Genomic DNA, 21,231 nt, shown 5'->3' on the forward strand with positions numbered 1-21,231 from the left:
TGGTAGATATCTGTGGCTTTCTCACCATTTTTGTTTTCACTTGGAAAATGAACTCACCTTGGAAACTTTTATTCAAACGAAATGTCTAACAAAACTCTCAAAGAAAGGTCTTGGGTTCTGTATTCAAACATCACAAAACTAGACAAGAGAGAAGAAAAACAAACTAAAGAATAATGGAACCAGGCTTATTATTGCAGCAGAAGCACCAAGATGATGTACATTGTGTTATGTCACTTGCCTCTCCTTTGGGATTTCACCAGTGTGCTTTTTCTGCAGCTTATGAAAATAGTGTAACAAGAGCTTGGCTGCTTGGAGAAGCTTTGCTTATTCATGGGGTAACCCGCGGATGGCTGCTCGAGGAGTTTGATATCAGTGAGAAAGAATTTCCGAAAGGCGGTGTTGAGCATCTGGAGGAGTATCTCTTCCAGGAACATTCACCTTTAGAAGATTGGAATACCTGACAAGCCAATATACATTAAGTCAAGAAACCGTATTATTAGCATTATTCGCAGAAGATAAAAGTTGAGAAGCAGACTCTGTGGGTGTAAACATTTGGTCATGTTCCGCTATGAATGCAAGCAACGCCTGCAGACAAAACCAGGTGAAGATTTGAGTATAAGAATGCTGAGAATAGCTCAAGAAGAAACATTTATTTTTGGCTAACCTCGAATGGCATGTTTAGTAGTTCAAAGTAAGTACGGACACGATCTAGGTTCTGTTGTACGCTTTCCCCATCGATATATGGAATAGCTGCCATGGCCTGCCATGTATCATACACACAAATGTAGACAGTGAAATGCTTATTGGAAATTATTACAAATAGTGAACTCGATCCCTAAACGAAGACTGATGATCTATTACCTGTTCCAATGCAATAGTGTTCCGACAAATTTGTTGAACTCCAAAGAGGTTGATTGATCTCATGTCAGCCAAAGCCTAGAAAAATAAGTAGTTAAAGACTTTAACAGTTTAGAAAGATGATGATCAAGTGTTAGATACAGGATTGAGATATAGTATATTTGATATTTTAATTGAAGTACCAAAGATCTTGTAAATTCCATTACAGTATATAAAAAAAGAGGTACTGTGTACCTTAATGGACGCACTTGCTGCAGTTCCACAAATGCCACCAAAAACGTAATTGCGCTTCTCACCAGAGATGAAAGGCGCCATTCCCTCGTCCCTACGTGTTATCTGTTGGAAAAAGAGGAACTGTAAGAAAACTTGGAGCAGAAATATAATTCACCGCAATAAATTGAGATGACTTCGTCATTTGGCTCACTAGGTTTTCGCAGCAGAAGAGAGTGATATGAATATTTGATGGCTGTGAAACTTATCGAGGCCATCATTAAAGTGATATGACTAACCTGTGAAGTAAGAGAAATCACAAAGTCGTCTGGCTCTTCGGCATCCTCATCCTCCAAGTATTCCCGATTTGTCATTTCCTTTTCAAAACCATAGAATTTCGTAAGTTTTTAGAGGCCACATATTGAATTTCTCATAGCCACGCCACCTTCCTAACAAAGGGAGCATCGATCACATACCTGCAGATGAAAGACTGTTTCCAATTGCATCTCAACACGAAGAACCTTTAGGCAGTCCGTCGCAAGTTTTCTGTACTCATCAGCAAATGATGCCAGATTCCTAGGAGAAGTTGCTTGATTCCTGCTATTACTATCTTGACTTGCCGCACGAGGAACTGCTTGGCCAAGCCTAAAATTTTGGGAATTTAAAACTTAAGAAAGAGTTTTCATTTACTTGCTACTTAGGGAAGGAAGAGAGAGCTAAAGGAAGACATATCAAACCATGCAAGTTTCCCTTTTACACTAAACGCAGAGGTATCTGAGTTTCTTTAAATTTAAGATGGAAAAGACAGCAATCGATCTAGTTTAGTCTCTTTCATATATCATTTTTAATTATGCATGTCCCTATTTCCTCGGTTATAAGATCATAGAACTTCCCATTTTGCCTTGTGTCCTGATAACATCTAAGATGTACTTAGGAACAAGACATGATAGGAAGAGGCATGCATAATTAATCCGATCCAAAGAACTCACCTCTCAATAGAGTCTGCCACATATTCAAGTGAGTCACTAAGAGAGGCTAACAAAATCAGTTTGTTGTCATCACGAATTAGATTATCCTGTAAGATTTATAGTTAGTTAAATAATCATATCACAAGATGAAAAATTATTTCAGACAACACATGAATTTTTTTTTTTTTTTTTTTTCAGACAACACATGAATTTACCTGCTTGATAGACGGCAAACTTAAGAATAGATCATTGAGTTCTACTCCGGAGCCAACAGCCTCAGAGTGAGAAACAGAATGCCCAAGTGAAGATGGCAAACAAGCACTCGCCGTATCAAGTCGCATCAATCTCTCAATATCATGCCTCCCAATGAGCCTATAACTGAGCTTCTCTAGCACAGCCTGATATATTAATAATCAAACTTATGCTCAGAAAGTGTGGCAATGGAAGAAATACATCGCTTTACATTTTGGGACACTTGAGACAAAATCGTAAGAAAATAGTGAAGGAAAATGCAGAGTATTATCAAAGATGGACATATGCGCATATAAGATTGGCTAAATCCATAATCTTCTAGCTATTTCTCTCTTTAAATCAAACTTTATCACGACGACTACTGTTACTAAGCATTAAGTGCCAAGTTCGGCTATAGGGCTTATCATAAGCTGGTAAACAACCTACATTTACACTGTATGGCTACCCAAGACAATTCCAGAAGCCTAAAACAGAACAACACTGCGACTTAAATTAAGTACGTCAGTTTAACGTATCTCAAACTGAACTCTAGCTAGCTTCACGATGTTAAAGACACTGTCGACTCTAAATCTACCGTCATGTCATCTAGTTCATGCAACTCCAATTGAACTTTTTTTAAATCACACACTGACAGTAATACTTTTTAGTGTATGATTTTGTTACATAGGTGCAAACACTAAACAAGATATCAAACAAATAAATAAATAGATGAGTCAAAGGAAGAGGACACCAAATGAGAAACAAGGAAGATCCATACCTCCATGTATGAGGTTCGACATCTCTCGAATGTTCTCTCAAGAAATGTTTGAACATACTTCACAAGGTCAGTGGCAAATTTAGGCATGGCTTGAGCCCAGCCAAGAACCTAGAAAAAGCGAAGAGCAAGGAAGTTCCTTATAAAAAAAAATAGCATGAAGCTGAGAACACGAAAAAAATTGGATTAAACCATCGAATGGGAAGTATCCATCCATTCTTCTTAAGGCAGATCAAAAAAAATGTGAAAGCAATAAAGTGAAGCTTCAAGTTTAAAAGCCTATACAACTTGCCTCTTTTGCAAGGAGATCTATTGCCAAAAGACCTTGCAAGATAGGTCGACCCTTTTCTACAGTTGGGGTGTAAGTACTTGTATGTGCACGGGGTCTAAATGCGGCGGCACCTGCAAAATGGTTTTGCGAACCTCGTATCATTTTCATAGTGACACTACTGGTACTTCATTTTCATAAACTATTGAAATACAACAGTTCCTATAAAAAAAAGCCAAGAAATCTTTCCAAATATATGCAACAATTCCAAGACGCTTTAACTTTTCATAAAACTGCAATACCCTATATTGACAGACCAAATCAGTTAGTTTTGCAAGCAAATGCTTCTACTACCGCCTTGCGATGATAAAACTCCAAGACTTTGAAACCAAATTAACAGGTCCCCTTTCAAGATGTAATACTGTGTATACCTTTAGAGGATAATTACCCTAAAGTAAACGCTATGATCAGATCTATAGAGTCAACGGAACTAACTTGATATAGCTTGTTGTACGCCTTTCCTATAGTCCACAAACATTGTCGGTAACAGGTGATCTTTCACAAAGTTCTCAGTGAATGTAAGCAACCCATCATTCCTGCATCATGTATTGAAAAATTGATGGTGAAAATACATTCAACTTCTCAGCACAGTGAGCGAGGTGTTTAGCTTTGTCAGGATGACAGCCAGTAAAGGAAAACGAAAATTTTGAACTTACACAAGCTGGGAATGCTTTTTGGGCAACATTGAAGTGATTTTATCGGTAAACTGCAATGTTCATAAGATAATAAATCTACTGAAAAACAGTTGGCATCGAATGGAAAAGCTTAGATGAACTAGAATCAAAACCTGAAGGACAGGCCGGTAAATTGATGCAGCTAGATATATTCCCTGTTCAGGCAAAACTGCTGCAGATCCATAACCTTCCTGTGATGCATTTGAAGCCCTCTTTCCCCAGCCTTGACGAATGAGATCAGCTCCTGTCAGCAGCACATAACATCATTAAATCCATCAAAGGCATTATAACCACAAAAAAGTCAAGATGATTAATTTTTACCCTGATTAGAAAGCGATACAGTTGCATCTGTAAACCGAAAGGTGAATGTTAGCCCATCTTCAGGTGCACCCCTGCCGTCCACCATCATCAATAATCAGTCAAAGATCAAATACTACTAACCAAACTGCAGAATTTCACATTCAAATTTGTGTTATATTGTCAGTGCTCCCATTTACTAGCGTGCTGAGAAGAACCTACATGACAAATTTCTACACTTGGGTGTCGTAAAACCTTCTTATTAGGTCATCAGAAGAAATCTATGCTCTAAATCATCCCTAAACTATCGAATAAACATATTAGTTGACTGACAAGAAAACATGCTTGGTCATGGAAATGACACCTATCTTAACAAAATCTTAAAATGTCTAATTCTTTGGGACATGTTTCGTTGTCTATGTATCTACATGATATTGGGAAACCCATCTCTGTGAATGTAAGAACTACCAATGCTAAGGATCACTTGCCTTTTATCTTTCTTGGGAGCCTTCTTTGCAAGTTTAGCAGTTTGTGCAGCAGCATCTGCTGAAGCGGTTTCTGGAGTTGCGCGTAGAATTTCACATATGAGTTGTTGGCATTCACTCTTCAAAGTTAACGTTAAATTTCAATAAGCTTACGTATGAGTACCCAATAGTTCAATGTAGTTTATAAACATTTGGCTTCACGAAAAATCAGATATTTTGAAATCCATATGCAGACCTGTAAGACTGTCAAGGGTAAACTGATAGTGTAGCCTCCAGTAACTTGGGATGCTTCGGGATCGGTGTTCCAATTGACATCAGTAGGCAATGACTTTGGCGTGTTAATGTCATGTTGTGAAGCCTTCAACTCCAAAAGCTCTCCAATAACAACATGATTCTCTATAAAAGTAACAGTAAGAGAAAATTTGAGCTTTCGTTATGGAAAATGAAACATTCAGACGAGTTTAACAGTTGGATTGCTCACCAAATATCTTGACAATAGTATCTAAAATTGAGTCAAGAAGGTCTTTTGCTGCAGCTTGCGCTTTGCCTCCAGGAGCCATAAGAGGCGAAACAGGACTCATAGCCAGGTGAGATCCTGAATTTGGCATCCCATTTTGAGGTTTATCTTTTGATAATCTGTAGGCCTCTGACTGCCCTTTGATAATATGCAATCCCACAGCTCCCGTTCGATCACCCTGATTACTCCCGGACTTCGACACATTTCTAGTCTCCATATGGGCCTTAATCTTGGATATTATGATCTCATGTATTGTGGGTCGAAGTTTTTGGCTGCAAGAGAACACAAAAACATCACGAAATGAAGTTTGAAGATAAACTTAAGCTGCATCGGTTATCATTCATCTTTAACTTCAAGAATGATAAATGTTAACTCCCCCCCCCCCCCCCCCACCCAAATTACACAATACATTTAATAAAGATTGTATTTAGTGATGACATCGATGACAAGTTAACTAACAAAATGAGGCCACTGCTGGCGATTTAAAACTAAAAGATATTAATTAAAGAAGTGAATTTTCTAGCATATCTAAAACCAATTAAAAATAATCAAAGATATTAGAAAACGAACCATATGATAGCACCAGCCGCTGCAACTTTCCCAAGCATACAGAGACACTCAACAAGGGTCTGTAGATATTTCACATGCAATGGGTCATCACTCTTTCTTATTGCTTCCTGAAACAGGAGAAAAAGCAATGTCGCATCAATTAAAAAAAATGAGCATAAAATATGATATATAAGCGTAACAAGCACGTACAATAAACTCGTCAGGAGTGGAATCAGAAAGCCAAGGAGGAAGATGGTAAGAAAGCAATTTACTATCAGCGGATGCTTCATCATGCTCTACAGAGTCCTCCTCGTCATGTCCATCAAATGATGAACTAAGAAACACAAGGTGATTAAAGAAAGACAAATTAGCGAAGTAAAACAACCTTAGGCTGACAAAGAAACTTCTGCCACAATCAATTTACAGCATATTTTCTTTTACTGACAAAAATTTTAATGAAGGAAATTACAAGGAGAACCTCTAAACAGTGATCAGAGAAATATTGCAATTCTCAACCTCTATATTGAAAATAAAGCCGAGAGAACCTCTATAAAGAACCGAAACGAAACAGACAGTTACTAAACATTGATCCCTCCGAAAAAAATAATCTTAATCTTTATACACGAAAAAGTATTCCTAATATCCGATAAAGAATCAATTGAAGTGAAAGATTTCTTAATCATACCCTTCTTCAATAGAAGCCGACCTATGTGAACCATTTGTGAGTCCCCTAGCACCAAACTGACTATCACCTTTCAGTGTCCGTGTTCTACGAGAAAGTGGTTGTGAGCTCATTCGACTGGCTGCAGCAGCTGTTGTAGTTGGTACTTCATCATCTCTTTCATATATACTTGACGCAACCGAACTGCATCATAGACAAGGTCAAGAACAGAAAATTGGGCGATGAAAGAAGTGATAATACACACTATCAAACAAGCAGGCGCCTGGAACCAAGGATAAAAAGCAGCACAGCTTCTGAAATTTGCGTATAGAAGCTGAAAAGAAACCTACCTGTATTCACCTCTATTGTATAGGTGTGCATGCAAATCGTCTAGAATTTTGAAGAAAAGGGATCCTCGCAGCTTAGATAGCTCAGATCTGACATCTTGAAGAGCACCAACCTAGGTGAACGTACCAGAATATCTATAAGTACAACATCCAAGTGAGCAGTAGATCTCTCGAACAGAATAACAGGAAAATTCCGATGGAAATTAGATGTTAAAGATCCCATTCAATGAATTTGTAACAAAACAGTCCTAGAGATCAAATTGACAATTGAATGGGAAAACCCAAAACAATTCCCCTGAGATTACTTTTCCAGCATTTGCTAGCTTTGGCAGTTAGGAAATTACCGTTTGAAGGCCCTCACGCTCAAGCATCAGAGACGACTGGAGATACACTTGAATAGCAGCGTAAAACTGCTTATCGGCAATGAGCTTCTCAATACGAGATGGAACCTGTTCAATGTTTCAAAAGGCAGAGCCACCATTGTCACAACAGATTAGCAGTTTCTTTTAAATAGCACAAAGTAAAAGAAATTAAGTATAAAGATTGGAAACATATCAACAAATGTATCATCAGAAATACAGAGTGCTATCATGGATGGAGTATAAAACTTCAGAGCAGCGAAAATACATAACAAGCATTGTCAAAAAGAATTAACTAAGAAATGTTACGGTTAATCCAACCAACCTTAGAAATGCTCTCAATTTGATCCAACACTGAGATGATGTGCCGCAATGTCACAGAACGGTACCACAACTGGTGTAACTGTTTATTGCGTGTACCCAAGCTCTTCTTTGCATCTGCCAAATCATGCTTCAAGTCGCCTAATTTTTCAGTGGACTCTCTGAATAGACGCAAAATCTGATGAAGAATACATTCAAAGCAGGCAAAAAAAACGAGAGAATCAAAATCAACTTACTTCACGAATGAAATTTTACTAAATTAAATTATCTCTTGACTAGTATTATTCCAAAAGAAAAACCAAAATTTAAAAATAACAGAAGCCGCCGCAACTTAGTATAGATAGTAGATTTGTAAATTTAAACATGAAATCTGAATGCCAATAAGCGGTAACAGAAGTTTACGTGACAGATATGTCTGGTTGCTGCTTTAGATAAGAAAAAAAGACTCTATCCAATAAAAAGGAAGAGCTAACAGATAATAAAAACCTGAGAGTAGTTTTGAATGGCCTTGTTGAAACCACCATGATAAGCATGCACAACTTCATCCACAACCTCCTCGACAACATCGCTTTGTTCCCTTAAAACATGAATGTCAGCTTCACGGTCTTTTGAAGTAAGGATGTGGACCACATGTGGCAAAGAGTCAAAACGTGCAACAGCCCAGCTCTCATCTATTCGTGCCAGCTCCTCCCTAAGGTACTGCAAATAACCATCATCACTCAGACACACACGCACACACTCGTATACCCAAAAAAAAAAAAAATCAAAACGTGCAACAGCGCAGCTCTCATCTATTCATGCCAGCTCTTCCCTAAGGTACTGCAATAACCATCATCACTCAGACACACACACTCATATACTCCAAAAAAAAAAAAAAAAAAAAAATCAAGAACAGTGATAGTTCCAGTCTTGGTTTTAAATGGCGACCGCTATGACCGCCATGGCGCTTGGCGAGGTCTAGCGATGTCTTTATCGCTTCAAGACCCCAAGGCCATGCGAGGTGTCCAAAGCGGTCGCTATTGTCGCTATACTCGTAGCCTTTAAGGCGTGCAAAGCGACGCTTCAAAGATTCTTCTCAAACCAACATGGTTTGTGGAGAGTTAGATTACTAAACCAACCTAGGTTTAATAGAGTAGGTGTGCATGCCGTCTAGTAGAATCTATCACAAACCCTTAATTCATGTTAAAATCTTAATTCAAACTACTATAAAAGAGTTAAACAACCCTATAAGCTACTCATCAGATCTTTCTCTACTGTTCTCTCTGTTCACGGGTTTAGCTTTTCTTTGCTTTTACGGTTAGTTCACATATTCTAACCTCTCTTTTCAATCATAAGTTTTGCTGCAAAACTCCCTTATGTCTTAACTCATTACACTTTATCAATATCTTTACCTAACTTAGAGTTAAGGATAGAAAATTATCACTGTCTATCTATGCTTATGTTTTTCAATACCGTTTTTAGTTTCATACACAAAGCGAGCGCTTTGTGTCACCATGGCGCATGGCGAGAGGCAAGACACTCATTGCCTCACCTCGCCATGCGCTATTTAAAACCCAGGTTCCAGTTGGTTTCGCATTCTCCCCCTTGCATCACTTTCTAGACCTTAATATCATTTCTCACATGCTGAATAAAACTCCTAAGGGGTGCAAGAACACCACCGTTGAACCAGACGATTGCTCCTTCTAAGGCGGCTAGGAGGAGTGAAGAAAGAGTGTGGACTTACAGTTTTATCCGAAGGAACAGGCAAGTCGTTGAAAATTCCCATGCTTGCGATATTTTTATCGCGCTTGGCTTGTTCGAGCCTAAGTGAGTAATTCCTCAGCGCATTCCAATCAAGCTCTCTGTAGCTGAAATCAAAAGTTTGAAAACCAACACATACATGAGATAGAGACCATGACGCTACGCAGCTCAATTCCCAAACATCAAAAATACAAAAACGCAACGCAGAGAGAAATGATAATATCCAATTACGTTTAAATTTCAACTTACAGAATCGAGAATTGAAATCAAACACTAGGTGTGGGAGTAGATCTAGAGAGCCAAAATCGAGAAGACGAAATGGATTTTCAGCTACGAATGTTTACCTGGGATACGAATCTGATGAGTGCGTCTCCCGATCACCAAGAGAAAATAGGAGGAGAGCTAACAAGGAAGAAATATATCTAAACTTCTTCACGTTCCGAGTTCTTCTAATTTTTTACCAGACTTTTTCTTCCAGAAAAAGAGGATAGCACCAAACCAAGTTTATGTTCTCAAAGTAGCACTCAAGGTTCAAAGTCACAAAAATAGGTTTCATTAAAGAGGTAAATATACACTTATACCCATTAGGTTAATTAATCCAAACCTTAGGTTTAGAGTTAAGGGGTGGGGTTTTGGAATTAGGGTTTAAAATTTTATAAAAAAAAAAATTTAAAAAAAAATAAAAATTTTAAAAACAGTTTTAAAAAGTATTTTTAAATTATAAAAAGAAAATTTGAAAAAAAAAATAAAAAAAAAAATTTCGAAAAAAAAAATTATAAAAATTTCGAATCTGAAAACATATAATCTGAAACTATAAAAAAAAATCTTTTTTAATTTTTTTAATTTTTATTTTATTTATTTTTATTTATTTTTGTTTGTTTATTTAATTTTAAACCAAGGGTATTAGGGATATTTTATCCTTTAATGAATGTCATTTTTGTGACTTTCTACTTCTAGTGCTATTTTTGAGACATAAACTTCAAAATGTGCTATTATTGACAATTGCCCTTTTTCTTCTCTCTAATTAATTTGTTTCTCTCTTCCACTTTTTTCTTGTTTTCTGTTTTCCCCCAATGTTAATTTTTATTGTGGGGAAATTAGTCACACAAACAAACATTAATAATACATAATTATCAAAAAGAATGTACATGTAAACCAGTAAACCACTATCTGACTGTAATACGTTTTATGGATTATCCGTAAGTACAGGTAAAGAAGATTAAATCATTTTTCTTACAATAAATTTGCAGTAAAATATATATATATATATATTCAACATTTTAGGTTTATGTTTATACATATAAATCTTTTTTAATTAAGATATACGGGAAAGTAAAATAACCAACAAAATATATATATATATATATATTACTATTACAAAATGCTTTTCTTATCTTGTGCAGTAAAATTTGTTATTTTGTTAATATAACATTTACCGAAGTTGCTTTGTAAGTACTTGTATTAGAATCTATATTTTGTGTTAAAAACTTAATTAACTTTTTTTTATAAAAATAATATCTTTAAGAAAGAATTCATTTTATATCTACGGAAATTTATTATGAAATGAAATTTAGTAGTAAATCCATTTGACAATATATGATTTTAACATAAATCATAAAATAAATAGCATTAAATTTAGTTTAAATCTACAAATACACAAACTGATAATTTTTTTTTCCGGAAACTAATAATTTCGTTGAGATAATATATGAAAATTGGTTTTCTTTTTGATCAAATATATGAAGATTGATGATACACATGGAAAAAAAAATCTCGTCGGTGTAATGGGCTGGTTCACTCACAACTACGTTAATAAAAAGGAACTCCATGATGGGCTTTGTAGAAGAAACTGGGCTTTTTGTAGAAGAAACGTCTTTCTTCCCTCCTCCTCCGTCTACCTTCCTCCTCGTCCACCACGACGCTCCTCCAACTCGACGGCGACGGTGGAACCATGAATCCACCGGATAACAACCAAGACTATGCTCCGTCTCTACCTCACTCTCAGCTCCCCACTCCTCCTCCACAATCGAACTCAAATCCCAACCCAGACCCAACCTCAATCTCAATCTCCAACCCTAGCTTCGAGCAAATGGTCTCCTTCTCCGCTCCAAAGAAGCGAAGAAGAGGCCGATCTCAGCGCTCAACGTCGTCGTTTCACACTCTCCCCAACCCCGGAGGAATCCTCCCCAACATAGACGCCGCCCCGAGATCAACAAACCCTGGGATAGGCGACGAGATCATCACGATCAACAAGGACGCCACGACGGAGGCTCTCCTCGCCCTCACGGCCGGCTTCCCAGCCGATTCCCTCACCGAGGAGGAGATCGACTTCGGCGTGGTCCCCGTCGTCGGAGGAATCGAACAAGTCAACTACATTTTAATCAGAAACCATATCATATCCAAATGGAGAGAGAATATCTCCAGCTGGATCGCGAAGGAATCTTTTCTAGATTCGATTCCTAACCACTGCATAAGTCTGTTAGACTCTGCTTACGACTACTTGGTTCTACACGGTTACATCAACTTCGGTATATCCCAAGCGGTTAAAGACAAGGTTCCTCCTACTCAGCAGCAGCAAAGCAAGCCTAGTGTGGTTATAGTGGGAGCTGGTTTGTCCGGTTTAGCCGCGGCGAGGCAGTTACTGAGGTTCGGGTTTAAAGTAACCGTTTTGGAAGGTAGGAAGCGGCCTGGCGGGAGGGTTTATACTAAAAGGATGGAAGGGAATAGAGTGGAGGCGGCGGCGGATTTGGGAGGGAGTGTTTTGACCGGGACGTTAGGGAATCCGTTAGGGATTATAGCGAGGCAGTTAGGTTGTTCTCTCTATAAAGTAAGAGATAAATGTCCTCTTTATCGAGTTGATGGTAAGCCGGTTGATCCGGATTTGGATATGAAGGTGGAAGGAGCTTTTAACCGGCTTTTGGATAAGGCTAGTAAGCTTAGGCAGCTGATGGGTGATGTTTCGATGGATGTGTCACTTGGTGCGGCGCTGGAGACGTTCAGGCAGGTTTATGGGGATGCTACTGAGGAGATGAGTTTGTTTAATTGGCATCTTGCTAACTTGGAGTATGCGAATGCGGGTTTGGTGTCTAAGCTCTCTCTTGCGTTCTGGGATCAAGATGATCCTTACGATATGGGTGGGGATCATTGCTTTTTGCCTGGAGGGAATGGGAGGCTGGTTCATGCTTTGGCGGAGAATGTACCGATCTTGTATGAGAAGACTGTTCAGACGATCAGATACGGTGCGGATGGTGTGAAGGTAACCGCTGGACATCAAGTGTATGAAGGTGATATGGTGTTGTGTACAGTTCCCCTTGGTGTTCTTAAGAACGGATCCATCAAATTTGTGCCGGAGTTGCCTCAGAGGAAGCTTGATTGTATAAAGAGGCTAGGTTTTGGGTTGTTGAATAAAGTTGCGATGCTGTTTCCGTTTGTGTTTTGGGGCACGGATCTCGATACCTTTGGACATCTTACTGAGGATCCAGCCAATAGAGGTGAGTTCTTTCTCTTCTATAGCTATGCACAAGTTGCAGGTGGTCCTCTGTTGATTGCGTTGGTTGCGGGAGAAGCTGCTCATAAGTTTGAGACAATGCCGCCCACTGATGCAGTGACTCGTGTTCTTCAGATTCTTAGGGGTAATATAGATTTGCAATACTCAAATTATCATTTGTGTGGAGACCTAATCTCCATTAAGCTTGGTTTAAAATTCACATTTCAGGTATGTATGAGCCACAAGGAATAAATGTTCCTGATCCAATTCAAACGGTCTGCACCAGATGGGGAGGGGATCCATTCAGTTTCGGATCTTACTCCAACGTTGCAGTGGGAGCTTCAGGTGATGACTACGACATATTAGCAGAAAGTGTTGGAGATGGGAGGCTTTTCTTTGCCGGGGAAGCCACGACAAGGCGGTACCCTGCAACCATGCACGGAGCTTTCGTCACTGGTCTGCGAGAAGCTGCTAACATGGCTCAATCCGCAAAGTCCCGGGGCATAAGGAAGAGAATCGATAGGAACCCTTCAAAGAACCCTCACGCTTGCGCTACCCTTCTTGCAGATTTGTTCAGGGACCCTGATCTGGAGTTTGGGAGTTTCTCCATTATCTTTAGTCGGAGGAATCCAGACCCAAAGTCTCCTGCGATTTTGAGGGTAACGCTGAGCGAGCCTTGTAAGAGGAACGACGACCCAGTAGCGGATCAGTACTCGAACAAGATACTGTTTCAGCAGCTCCAGTCTCATTTCAATCAGCAGCAACAGATTCAGGTGTATACGTTGTTGACTAGACAGCAGGCTCTTGATTTGAGAGAAGTCAGAGGTGGTGATGAAAAGAGGCTTTACTATCTATGCGAGACACTTGGAGTGAAGCTTGTGGGAAGAAAAGGTCTAGGAATCGGAGCTGATTCTGTCATTGCTTCTATTAAAGCTGAGCGAACCGGTCGCAAGCCAGCATTGTCATCTTCAGGCACAAAATCTGGTTAGGCTTCTTGATTTGATTGCTCTCCTCACTTATTGTATAGAACCAGTACTGACATGTTTTCCTTTCTCTCTATTGAGAAGGTATGTTAAAGGTTAAATCGGGTGCATTGAAGCGGAAGCTGATCAGGTAAACTACAAGCGATCTTATGTGCAATAATCTCTCGCATTTTTCAATAGCCATTGCTTAGATATTTTTTTTGTTGCACAAGAAGGATTAAAGGACCGGTGCCACTGAATCAAAACAACAATGGTGACTCGGAGACTGTGAAACATGAGTCGTTAGGTAATGGCAAAGCCTCTGTGCAAGCGACAATAGCAGATACTATACGAAGCAGTAGCACGCAAGAGGAAAATAAATGGTTGGGCACAGGAGTTGCGTCAAGTTCTGGTATTCATTCTTCTTAATTACTGTCACTCGTGGGAGTACTGATTTGATCCTTTTGTGGAAATATAATCAATTTACATTGAATATAACACGCAGGTGGTTCCTTACATGGAGAGACGGTGAAAAAATGACGGAATGAATGAACAACCCCCACTCAAGCAAATGAGTTTGATGAAGACAAGAACAAATGTAGTTCTGGTCTCAACTCCGACCCAAGCCAGGCAACTTGAAGAGAGGCCATCAGGTGCAGAGTTCACTAGACGATGATGAATGAATGATCTGTGACTTACCACTTTCAAAAGCCTCAGGAGAGTTCATCCCACTTCTTATTTTATTTGGAGTCTCCTCTCTCTCTCTCTTTTGATTGTAACTTTATGTTAGCAGACAAATACTGACTATTAATCCACGTATGTAGTGTTTGTAATGTACACGAAGACTAATAAAATGACTAAGATTATCTCTGTTATGTAAATACAAGTAACACAACACTCTTTATCTGATCGAATTCACATAGCGGAACAAAACACATAAGAGCCAACTTACAGAGCCTTTCCAGAGCTGTCCTCTCGTCTTTCTTCAGCTGGAACCGCTCCCGGTCTGCATAGGAAAGAAGTGTGTTATGTGTCAATATTCAAGACCATAGCTGAAACTGGTGAGTTTGGAGCTGAGATGTTTACTAACCAACAACTCATGATCTCCCATGATTTCGTCCATCAACTCCGAGATGGGTTTATCAGCGCTGTTCGGAACCATAGCTGCAAACACAGCTGGTTCTAGCCCTGCATTTGAATCCACCAGCTTTGTAAACGATATGCTTTAAAGTATTCCTGTTTTCTTAATACATTTTGAATATTAAGAAGGTACCAGATTCTGGAAATGCATCAATGAACATCATCATCTCTTCCCCTGTCAAACCAGATAAGAAGCATATCCGTGGCAGCGACTCCGCAATCTGCACAAAGGATCAATAATGTAAGAAAAAAAAACTACACACAAGAACCTTGATGGAGGAAACTGAAAGACACATACTTTAACTCTCTTCAGGTCAGTCTGTCTTGTGTTAACTGCTTCCCATAACGAACGTGGGATCATATCTTCTGTACAGAACATAATCTACAATTTTTATCCAATCAACAAACATTAGTCTGGCATCATCTTGCAAGAGTCAGAGAGGGAGTTTTCGATTGTACCTTCATGAATTCACCATCGAGTTCCTTAAGAAGCTCTTGTATCTGCATTACAAGATGATAGATTAATTCAAAGACTCCAAAATATTTGCAGTGTGTGATATGTAACTCTGTTTCCATTTTATATATTACCTTCTGTGCTTCATGAATTTGAAAGCCAAGCAACAGCAAAACCTGAAAAAGAAGATATATTCCAAAGTGTTGGCTTATGATGATCACAGACTTCACAGTAATGAACAGTGAGCAAATATTTAAAATGTAAAAGAAACTGACAGGAGGGCCGAACACAGGATCTTGAGGATCTAAAGGTACAAACTTCGAATCTTCTTCTAGTGTCTGTGGAATCTCTTGAGCTGAACCTTTAACACAAAGCTTTTGCTTTTGCTTGAGCTTTGTGTGGTGAGGTGTGTTGTTTGCCCATGACAAAGAAGACGTAGCGAGCCCAAAGGAGTGAGAGCTTACTAAGTTCTTATAAGAAGAAGAAGAAGAAGACGGCCTTGAGATTCCAAACCGCAGCAAAGAAGACGACATTGCTGCTTCTCCCTATCTCATTTGCATCGTGATTGTTGAGATAAAATTGTTCCTCTAGCCAATTGTATTTCGCCATTTGTCATGTATTCTGGTTTGTCTACTAACTTTTTCGGTTTAACCGCATCGAACCAGATTCTCGTTTATTTCGGTTTGATGTGATTTTGATGCCAAATTGGAATCAAATTAGTATACAGTATGTTGTAAACATTGTAATCAAATATTCAAATTACATCAGAAACCAGTACACATTGTTTTAAAAAGAAGATGGGATCACATCTGAGCAACCAAATCCTCTCCTTCTGTAGTGGTACTAGTAGTCACAGCATCTACTCCAGTAAGCGAATTCTCCATCCATCCCTTCAACATTTCCAGCGCAGCTTTTGGCTGGTCCATTGGAACCATGTGCCCCGCATCGTGCACCTGTTTATATTTTTGTTTTAAATCATCAAAACCTCTTCTGTCTTTTGCTATAAAAAGACAATCATCAGAACAGAAGAACTACTGTGGTTTTATGTAAGAAAGAGCCTGACCTTGAGGAAACTGAGTTGTCCATAACTCTTTAACTTGCCTGCGTCTTTACCATCAACCACAAAGGGTACTTCCTTACTCGCCTTGAAGTTCTCTTTCCCTGACCACTCCATTGCATTCACCCACCTCGAGTTACCTGCTCCAAATTCAATATATCATGCGTCACAAAAGCTCAAGTTAACGCCAAAGATACATTAACAATTGTGTTTTTACTAGTTAAGTTGTTTTTGTTTAGTTCACAATTATATTCCGCTTATTTCATTATTGACAAGTCTAGATTATGTTAGGTTTATGGAACTCACCGAGCCAGTTGCAGATGAGATCATATTCTCCTGCGTACACAAGAAGGTTGATTCCATCTTCCAAGAGCGTAGGAATCCCAACCTCGAGATTCCTCATCCAGTCTTGTAGCATTGCCTGATAGACACTAGTACTACAGGAGACAAACTCTATGTCCCCAACACCAAGCGACTTTCTCACCGATTGCAGATTCAAGAATTTCTCCATGTTTGAGAAGTCGTAGCATAAACTCCCCTCGCACTTCTTCCTGATGTCGTAATGCTACACAAGAAGTGAGTCAAGTTATCACTACTTTAAATGCATAATTGCTTTTATACTAGTGATGCTTCTCTGGTGGATAGCAATGGTCGAGGGTCTCATTTATCCACATGATGTTGCTAGAAACAATATTATCTGGATATCCAATTAGCAATGGAAGTCAATTATTTTGGGCTTACGTTTACTCCACCAGCATGTTTCATTACACCAGTGAACAAGGTGTTGCAAACAAGATATGACGCCAAACAAGAAGTTGTTCCATCAGTTCCTGAAAAACCCCAAACAAACCAAAAAAGCAAGGATTCAGGATCCATCAAAACACATGGATCAATAATTTAAAGACAAAACTTGATAATGAAAAGAGGAGGGAAGTACCACAAAGTTTTATGGATAATTCGCACAGTGGGACAATCTTTTCTAAACGATCATGCTCTGCTTGTGTAATCAAACCCATTTCCAAAGCATAGTCAGGATAGGCTGGGTATTGGATTGCAGGATCTGTAAGCCCATTTCCAATGGCGAATCCCTGCAAGACTATACTTGTAAGTACCAACCTTACATTAATACCTTTACGAGAAGGGAAAAAAAAAAAGAAACAATCACATGCCTTAAGGTTAACATGAACTCCCTCATTAGCCCTGTTTCCTTTATGGACTCTGGCAGCAAACGCCGGAATGTAGTGCCCAGCATATGACTCTCCCGTTATGTAAAAGTCTTTGTTTGCCAGCGTAGGGTGCTCCGCAAAGAATGCCTAAGGTAACATAATCACCAATTCACCATCTTGTTACAGATATTTAAATCAGAACAATCTAAAAGAAGTTTTCTCCAAGTCAAAGCTTGAAAGCAAGTTTCTATACCCACAAAAGTTCAAAAAAAAGGAACTCAATAGAATATCTAGTGCCAGACCTGAGGTAACACGAGGAAACATAATCACTATCTTGTTACAGCTAAACAAACAAGAACAATCTTAAAGAGGTTTTATCTAAGTCAAAGCGTGGAAGCAGGTTTCTGTATTCAAAAAAGTTCAGAAGAAAAAGGAAATCAATAGAAAATTGATATGCCCTGGAGGGTCTATGTTAGGAAGAGAAAGAAGCAGCAGGAAGAAGGGAGAAGAGAAGAGGAGACTGCTGACGTGGAAGAGGTTGTTACGAGTTAGTTACGATCGTTTAAAGGAATGTACATGGGCCTCAAGTATATAAGAGGACCCATGGTCGGTGTGGATTTTGTATGGGCTTGACTCTGAGAAGAGCAAGAGTGTATTCTGGCTTAGTACTCGATCTGTGAGACTAAGAGAGGGAGGTTGGGCGGATCTTAATCAAAATACACTTCAGTTCTAACAAAAATCTAGTACCATACCTGCAGAAAATCATACAGATCATCACTGACTCCAGTTTCATCATGACGGATATCACTTTTGTCTGTGGTGTAGCTGAAACCAGTTCCAACAGGCTGGTCAACATACAGTAGATTGGAAACCTGCATGATCAATTCTCAATCAACTCTCATGAGCATAAGAATCAGATATATAGTTTTACAAGGATCGCAATATAAGGTAATGATACCTGATCCCATCCATACTCATTCCAAGCAAGAGACATGTTCTTATCAATCTTGAAAGGACCGTTCTCATAGAACATAGCCAATTCACTGCTACATCCAGGCCCTCCCGTCAACCAAATCACAACAGGAGCATCCTTCTTCTTCGTGCGCGACTCAAAGAAGAAGTAAAACATCCTAAACACACACACACACACCAATCAAAACATTTAAATCGAGATTCCTATTTTAGCAACAACGCTCAGATCGACAATAAACGCACAACCTAGTCAACAGCTAGCTACAAATCAGATACTAAATCACCATCCGTATATGAACGAACAAGCAAGGCTATAGGATTAGATAACAACCTTGCGCCCTGAGATTTCGGGAGCTTGAAATAACCAGCATGATGACCTAAATCCTCGACGGTGGCGCCTCCGTCGGAGACTATATTCGGGAATCTGAAGCTCCGTTCAACAATCGAAGGCACCTCCTCTTCCTCCGCGGAAGCGAGAGTCGAATCGGTGACATCGATCACGTTCACGTCGAGCTTCGGGAAGAGGTTTAGCTCTCGGATCAGCTTCTCCGCGCGCGATGACGGTAAGTTCGATATCTCGAAGCTCCGATCGTTCAAGAGAGTGGAAGAAGAAGATGGATATGCGCAAGCGATGAAGACGACGATGTGCAGGAGGAAAGTTAGTTTCTCCATTTTCGTTTGTTTTTTTTTTTTTTTCCTCAACTGCTTTTTGAGATTGTTTGTATACGAGGGAGGAGAAGGTACACGTGGCAAGAAAATATCTAAAAAGGATCTTCTGGACGTGTCCGAGATTTTTGGGGGCCAATCTGTGAATTACAAGAAATAGTGAGTGATCTGTAACACGTAGATAATAACTAATCAAAAACAAAAAGGGGTCTTCTGTACATATAAGATAACTTTTGGGCCAATCTGTGATTTTCAATAAATAGTGACTGATCTGTTACGCGTAGTCGTAGATAACGTCTGGGGGTTGGTTAATCAACGGATACGCACACGCGAGATTAATCAAAAGATGGATGGAGGGATGTGGGTCCCACACAGATATAAAGAAAAAATGAATCCGACCTGCCGGAATCGAACCAGCGACCTAAAGATTTCTTTGGGATTACCCACTACAGTCTTCCGCTCTACCAACTGAGCTAAGGTCGGATTGATCTTTAAGTCGACATTTTGGTTAGATATAGATTAAATTTACAGGGCCTAATTATTCCTAATGGGCTTTATCCTCCCTTTATACGGTTTATGTTTTGAAGGATCAGACCATCTTTATCCCAGTCTCTTAAGGAGTCTCTTGGTTTAATTACAAATTAAAAAAAAAAGAAAAAATATCAATTATCATAAAGACGTCTCTTAATTAGGATACACAAGAGACGGTCTTCTCTCCTTCCTTTCCCCTGTAGCTTCTTCTTCTCCATCTCACTTCTGTCATGCTTTCTTCGAAATGGAGTCACTCCTCCACGCAACTTCGTCTCTAAGAAGAAGAAAAGCAAGAAATACGACAGCCACAGTTTCTCCTCGAGACCTGACGAAGCCACCGGCCCGTTTCCTGAATCCATTCTTCTCAAAGAGGTTTTGATTTCTCTCTCTCAATTAGCTCATGAGAACAAAGAAGATAGTAATTGGTTACTCTGTTATCCTCTGTTTCTTGTCCAACCATTTGATGCTGAAAGTTTTGTGCTTTTTTGTTTATATGAATTGGGTCACCCTTGTGAAGTTTGATAGAGAATGATTGATGTAGTCTTCTCACTCTCAATGATCTCACATACCGCTTCGGAGTAAAAATCCTCAAAAGTATATATATATCTGTGTTGATTGGTGTAGAGAAATCGAAAATCATCCAATTGATTATTGAATCGATTAGTAAAAGAATCAATTTTGTAATGTTTTTGACAGGAAGGATGAATGGTTCTCGTAAGCAATCAATCGTCTATGCTGTTCGAGATTACCAACCGCTAAAGGAAAGCAGCGTCGCTTGCTCTGCCACGACGACTGACGGAGCAAGAAGCTTAACGATGCTATGGTTAGTCCTAAGAATACCAGTGCATGATCTTCTGCTTCATGTTTCCTATGAAACTCAGTAGAGAGATGCTATGAAATAGTATTTGAATTTTATCATTAGGGAAATATGGATTTGAAGTCTCATTAGTTGATTTTAACTTCATTGATGTGTTTTCTATCCATTTGATTGCTCTTATGGGTTTCTCTCCTTTTTTTTATTTATGTAACCACCATAATTCAAATGATGTTGTTCTTCCAATTTTAGTTTTTCAAGTATTGGTATTTGAGGGAAGCTGCTAGGATGGGTGTGAAACAGGCTCTAAGGAGCATCGATGCGTTCCCAAGAGCAGAGTGAAAGTCTGAAGTCTCACAAGTACCATACTGGGAGTGATTGTGAAGTGCTTGCCCATCTTGTAAGTACCATTTCTTACTTCAATAGATAGATAGATGTTGTTTGTGTTTGTCTCGTGTTGTGACATATACATAACCTTCAAAAGCTAAACATATGTAATGATGTCTACAAACAAAGTTATAATATGTATATATATATATATAAGCAAATGATTATTCCAGTCTACTTTTATGTATACATTTACCTGTGTTCCTAGATTATTTTGTGTATATGGGTGAGTAACAACAACTATGATCTCTAAAAACAAAAACTTGTGTTGAGAA

At 39.0% G+C, this 21,231-nt stretch overlaps 4 protein-coding genes, 1 long non-coding RNA gene and 1 other non-coding gene across 8 annotated transcripts; 2 read left to right on the top strand and 4 right to left on the bottom strand.

The window, feature by feature from the left end:
- Positions 1–48: 48 nt before the first annotated feature.
- Positions 49–9,803, bottom strand: LOC106439246 (exocyst complex component SEC8). The gene is made up of 27 exons (XM_048776361.1): positions 9,665–9,803; positions 9,304–9,427; positions 8,067–8,279; positions 7,585–7,758; positions 7,245–7,349; positions 6,904–7,013; positions 6,578–6,757; positions 6,103–6,226; positions 5,914–6,020; positions 5,308–5,615; positions 5,062–5,222; positions 4,830–4,945; positions 4,366–4,436; positions 4,158–4,288; positions 4,027–4,076; positions 3,806–3,906; positions 3,335–3,444; positions 3,046–3,153; positions 2,252–2,434; positions 2,058–2,143; positions 1,545–1,713; positions 1,368–1,445; positions 1,093–1,194; positions 862–936; positions 665–760; positions 536–585; positions 49–457 (listed from the first exon to the last, which is right to left on the bottom strand). The coding sequence occupies exons 2-27, from the start codon at positions 9,343–9,345 to the stop codon at positions 370–372; spliced, it is 3,138 nt and encodes a 1,045-aa protein (XP_048632318.1). The 5' UTR covers positions 9,346–9,427; positions 9,665–9,803; the 3' UTR covers positions 49–369.
- A 1,363-nt stretch (positions 9,804–11,166) lies between these two features.
- On the top strand, positions 11,167–14,639 carry LOC106353016 (protein FLOWERING LOCUS D). Of its 2 annotated transcripts, none has more exons than XM_048776364.1 (5): positions 11,167–12,952; positions 13,036–13,791; positions 13,875–13,920; positions 14,003–14,181; positions 14,275–14,639. In XM_048776364.1, exons 1-5 carry the CDS (start codon positions 11,272–11,274, stop codon positions 14,307–14,309), a joined length of 2,697 nt encoding a protein of 898 aa, XP_048632321.1. In that variant the 5' UTR covers positions 11,167–11,271; the 3' UTR covers positions 14,310–14,639. The 2 variants fall into 2 exon arrangements, with proteins under 2 accessions (XP_048632321.1, XP_048632322.1); XM_048776365.1 differs by having other exon boundaries at positions 11,173–12,952; positions 14,006–14,181.
- Positions 14,556–15,966, bottom strand: LOC106353017. 2 transcript variants are annotated; one of them, XM_013792691.3, is made up of 7 exons: positions 15,639–15,966; positions 15,498–15,539; positions 15,369–15,410; positions 15,208–15,291; positions 15,043–15,130; positions 14,860–14,957; positions 14,556–14,775 (listed from the first exon to the last, which is right to left on the bottom strand). In XM_013792691.3, the coding sequence occupies exons 1-7, from the start codon at positions 15,894–15,896 to the stop codon at positions 14,755–14,757; spliced, it is 633 nt and encodes a 210-aa protein (XP_013648145.1). In that variant the 5' UTR covers positions 15,897–15,966; the 3' UTR covers positions 14,556–14,754. The 2 variants fall into 2 exon arrangements, with proteins under 2 accessions (XP_013648145.1, XP_048632323.1); XM_048776366.1 differs by having other exon boundaries at positions 15,369–15,539; positions 15,639–15,941.
- Positions 15,967–16,055: 89 nt separating this feature from the next.
- LOC106353018 (serine carboxypeptidase-like 49) lies at positions 16,056–19,287 on the bottom strand. Its single transcript, XM_013792692.3, has 9 exons — positions 18,890–19,287; positions 18,545–18,716; positions 18,339–18,458; positions 17,590–17,733; positions 17,358–17,508; positions 17,162–17,250; positions 16,727–16,985; positions 16,427–16,560; positions 16,056–16,316 (listed from the first exon to the last, which is right to left on the bottom strand). The coding sequence occupies exons 1-9, from the start codon at positions 19,228–19,230 to the stop codon at positions 16,167–16,169; spliced, it is 1,560 nt and encodes a 519-aa protein (XP_013648146.2). The 5' UTR covers positions 19,231–19,287; the 3' UTR covers positions 16,056–16,166.
- A 330-nt stretch (positions 19,288–19,617) lies between these two features.
- Positions 19,618–19,707, bottom strand: TRNAY-GUA. The gene is given in 2 exon segments: positions 19,618–19,653; positions 19,671–19,707. It is a non-coding gene; the product is annotated as a tRNA-Tyr (tRNA).
- Positions 19,708–19,819: 112 nt separating this feature from the next.
- Positions 19,820–21,133, top strand: LOC125606992. The gene is made up of 3 exons (XR_007338235.1): positions 19,820–20,127; positions 20,452–20,578; positions 20,822–21,133. It is a non-coding gene; the product is annotated as an uncharacterized LOC125606992 (long non-coding RNA).
- Positions 21,134–21,231: the final 98 nt, after the last annotated feature.

Source organism: Brassica napus, chromosome A3 (genome assembly GCF_020379485.1).
Source record: "Brassica napus cultivar Da-Ae chromosome A3, Da-Ae, whole genome shotgun sequence".
NCBI lineage: Eukaryota > Viridiplantae > Streptophyta > Magnoliopsida > Brassicales > Brassicaceae > Brassica > Brassica napus.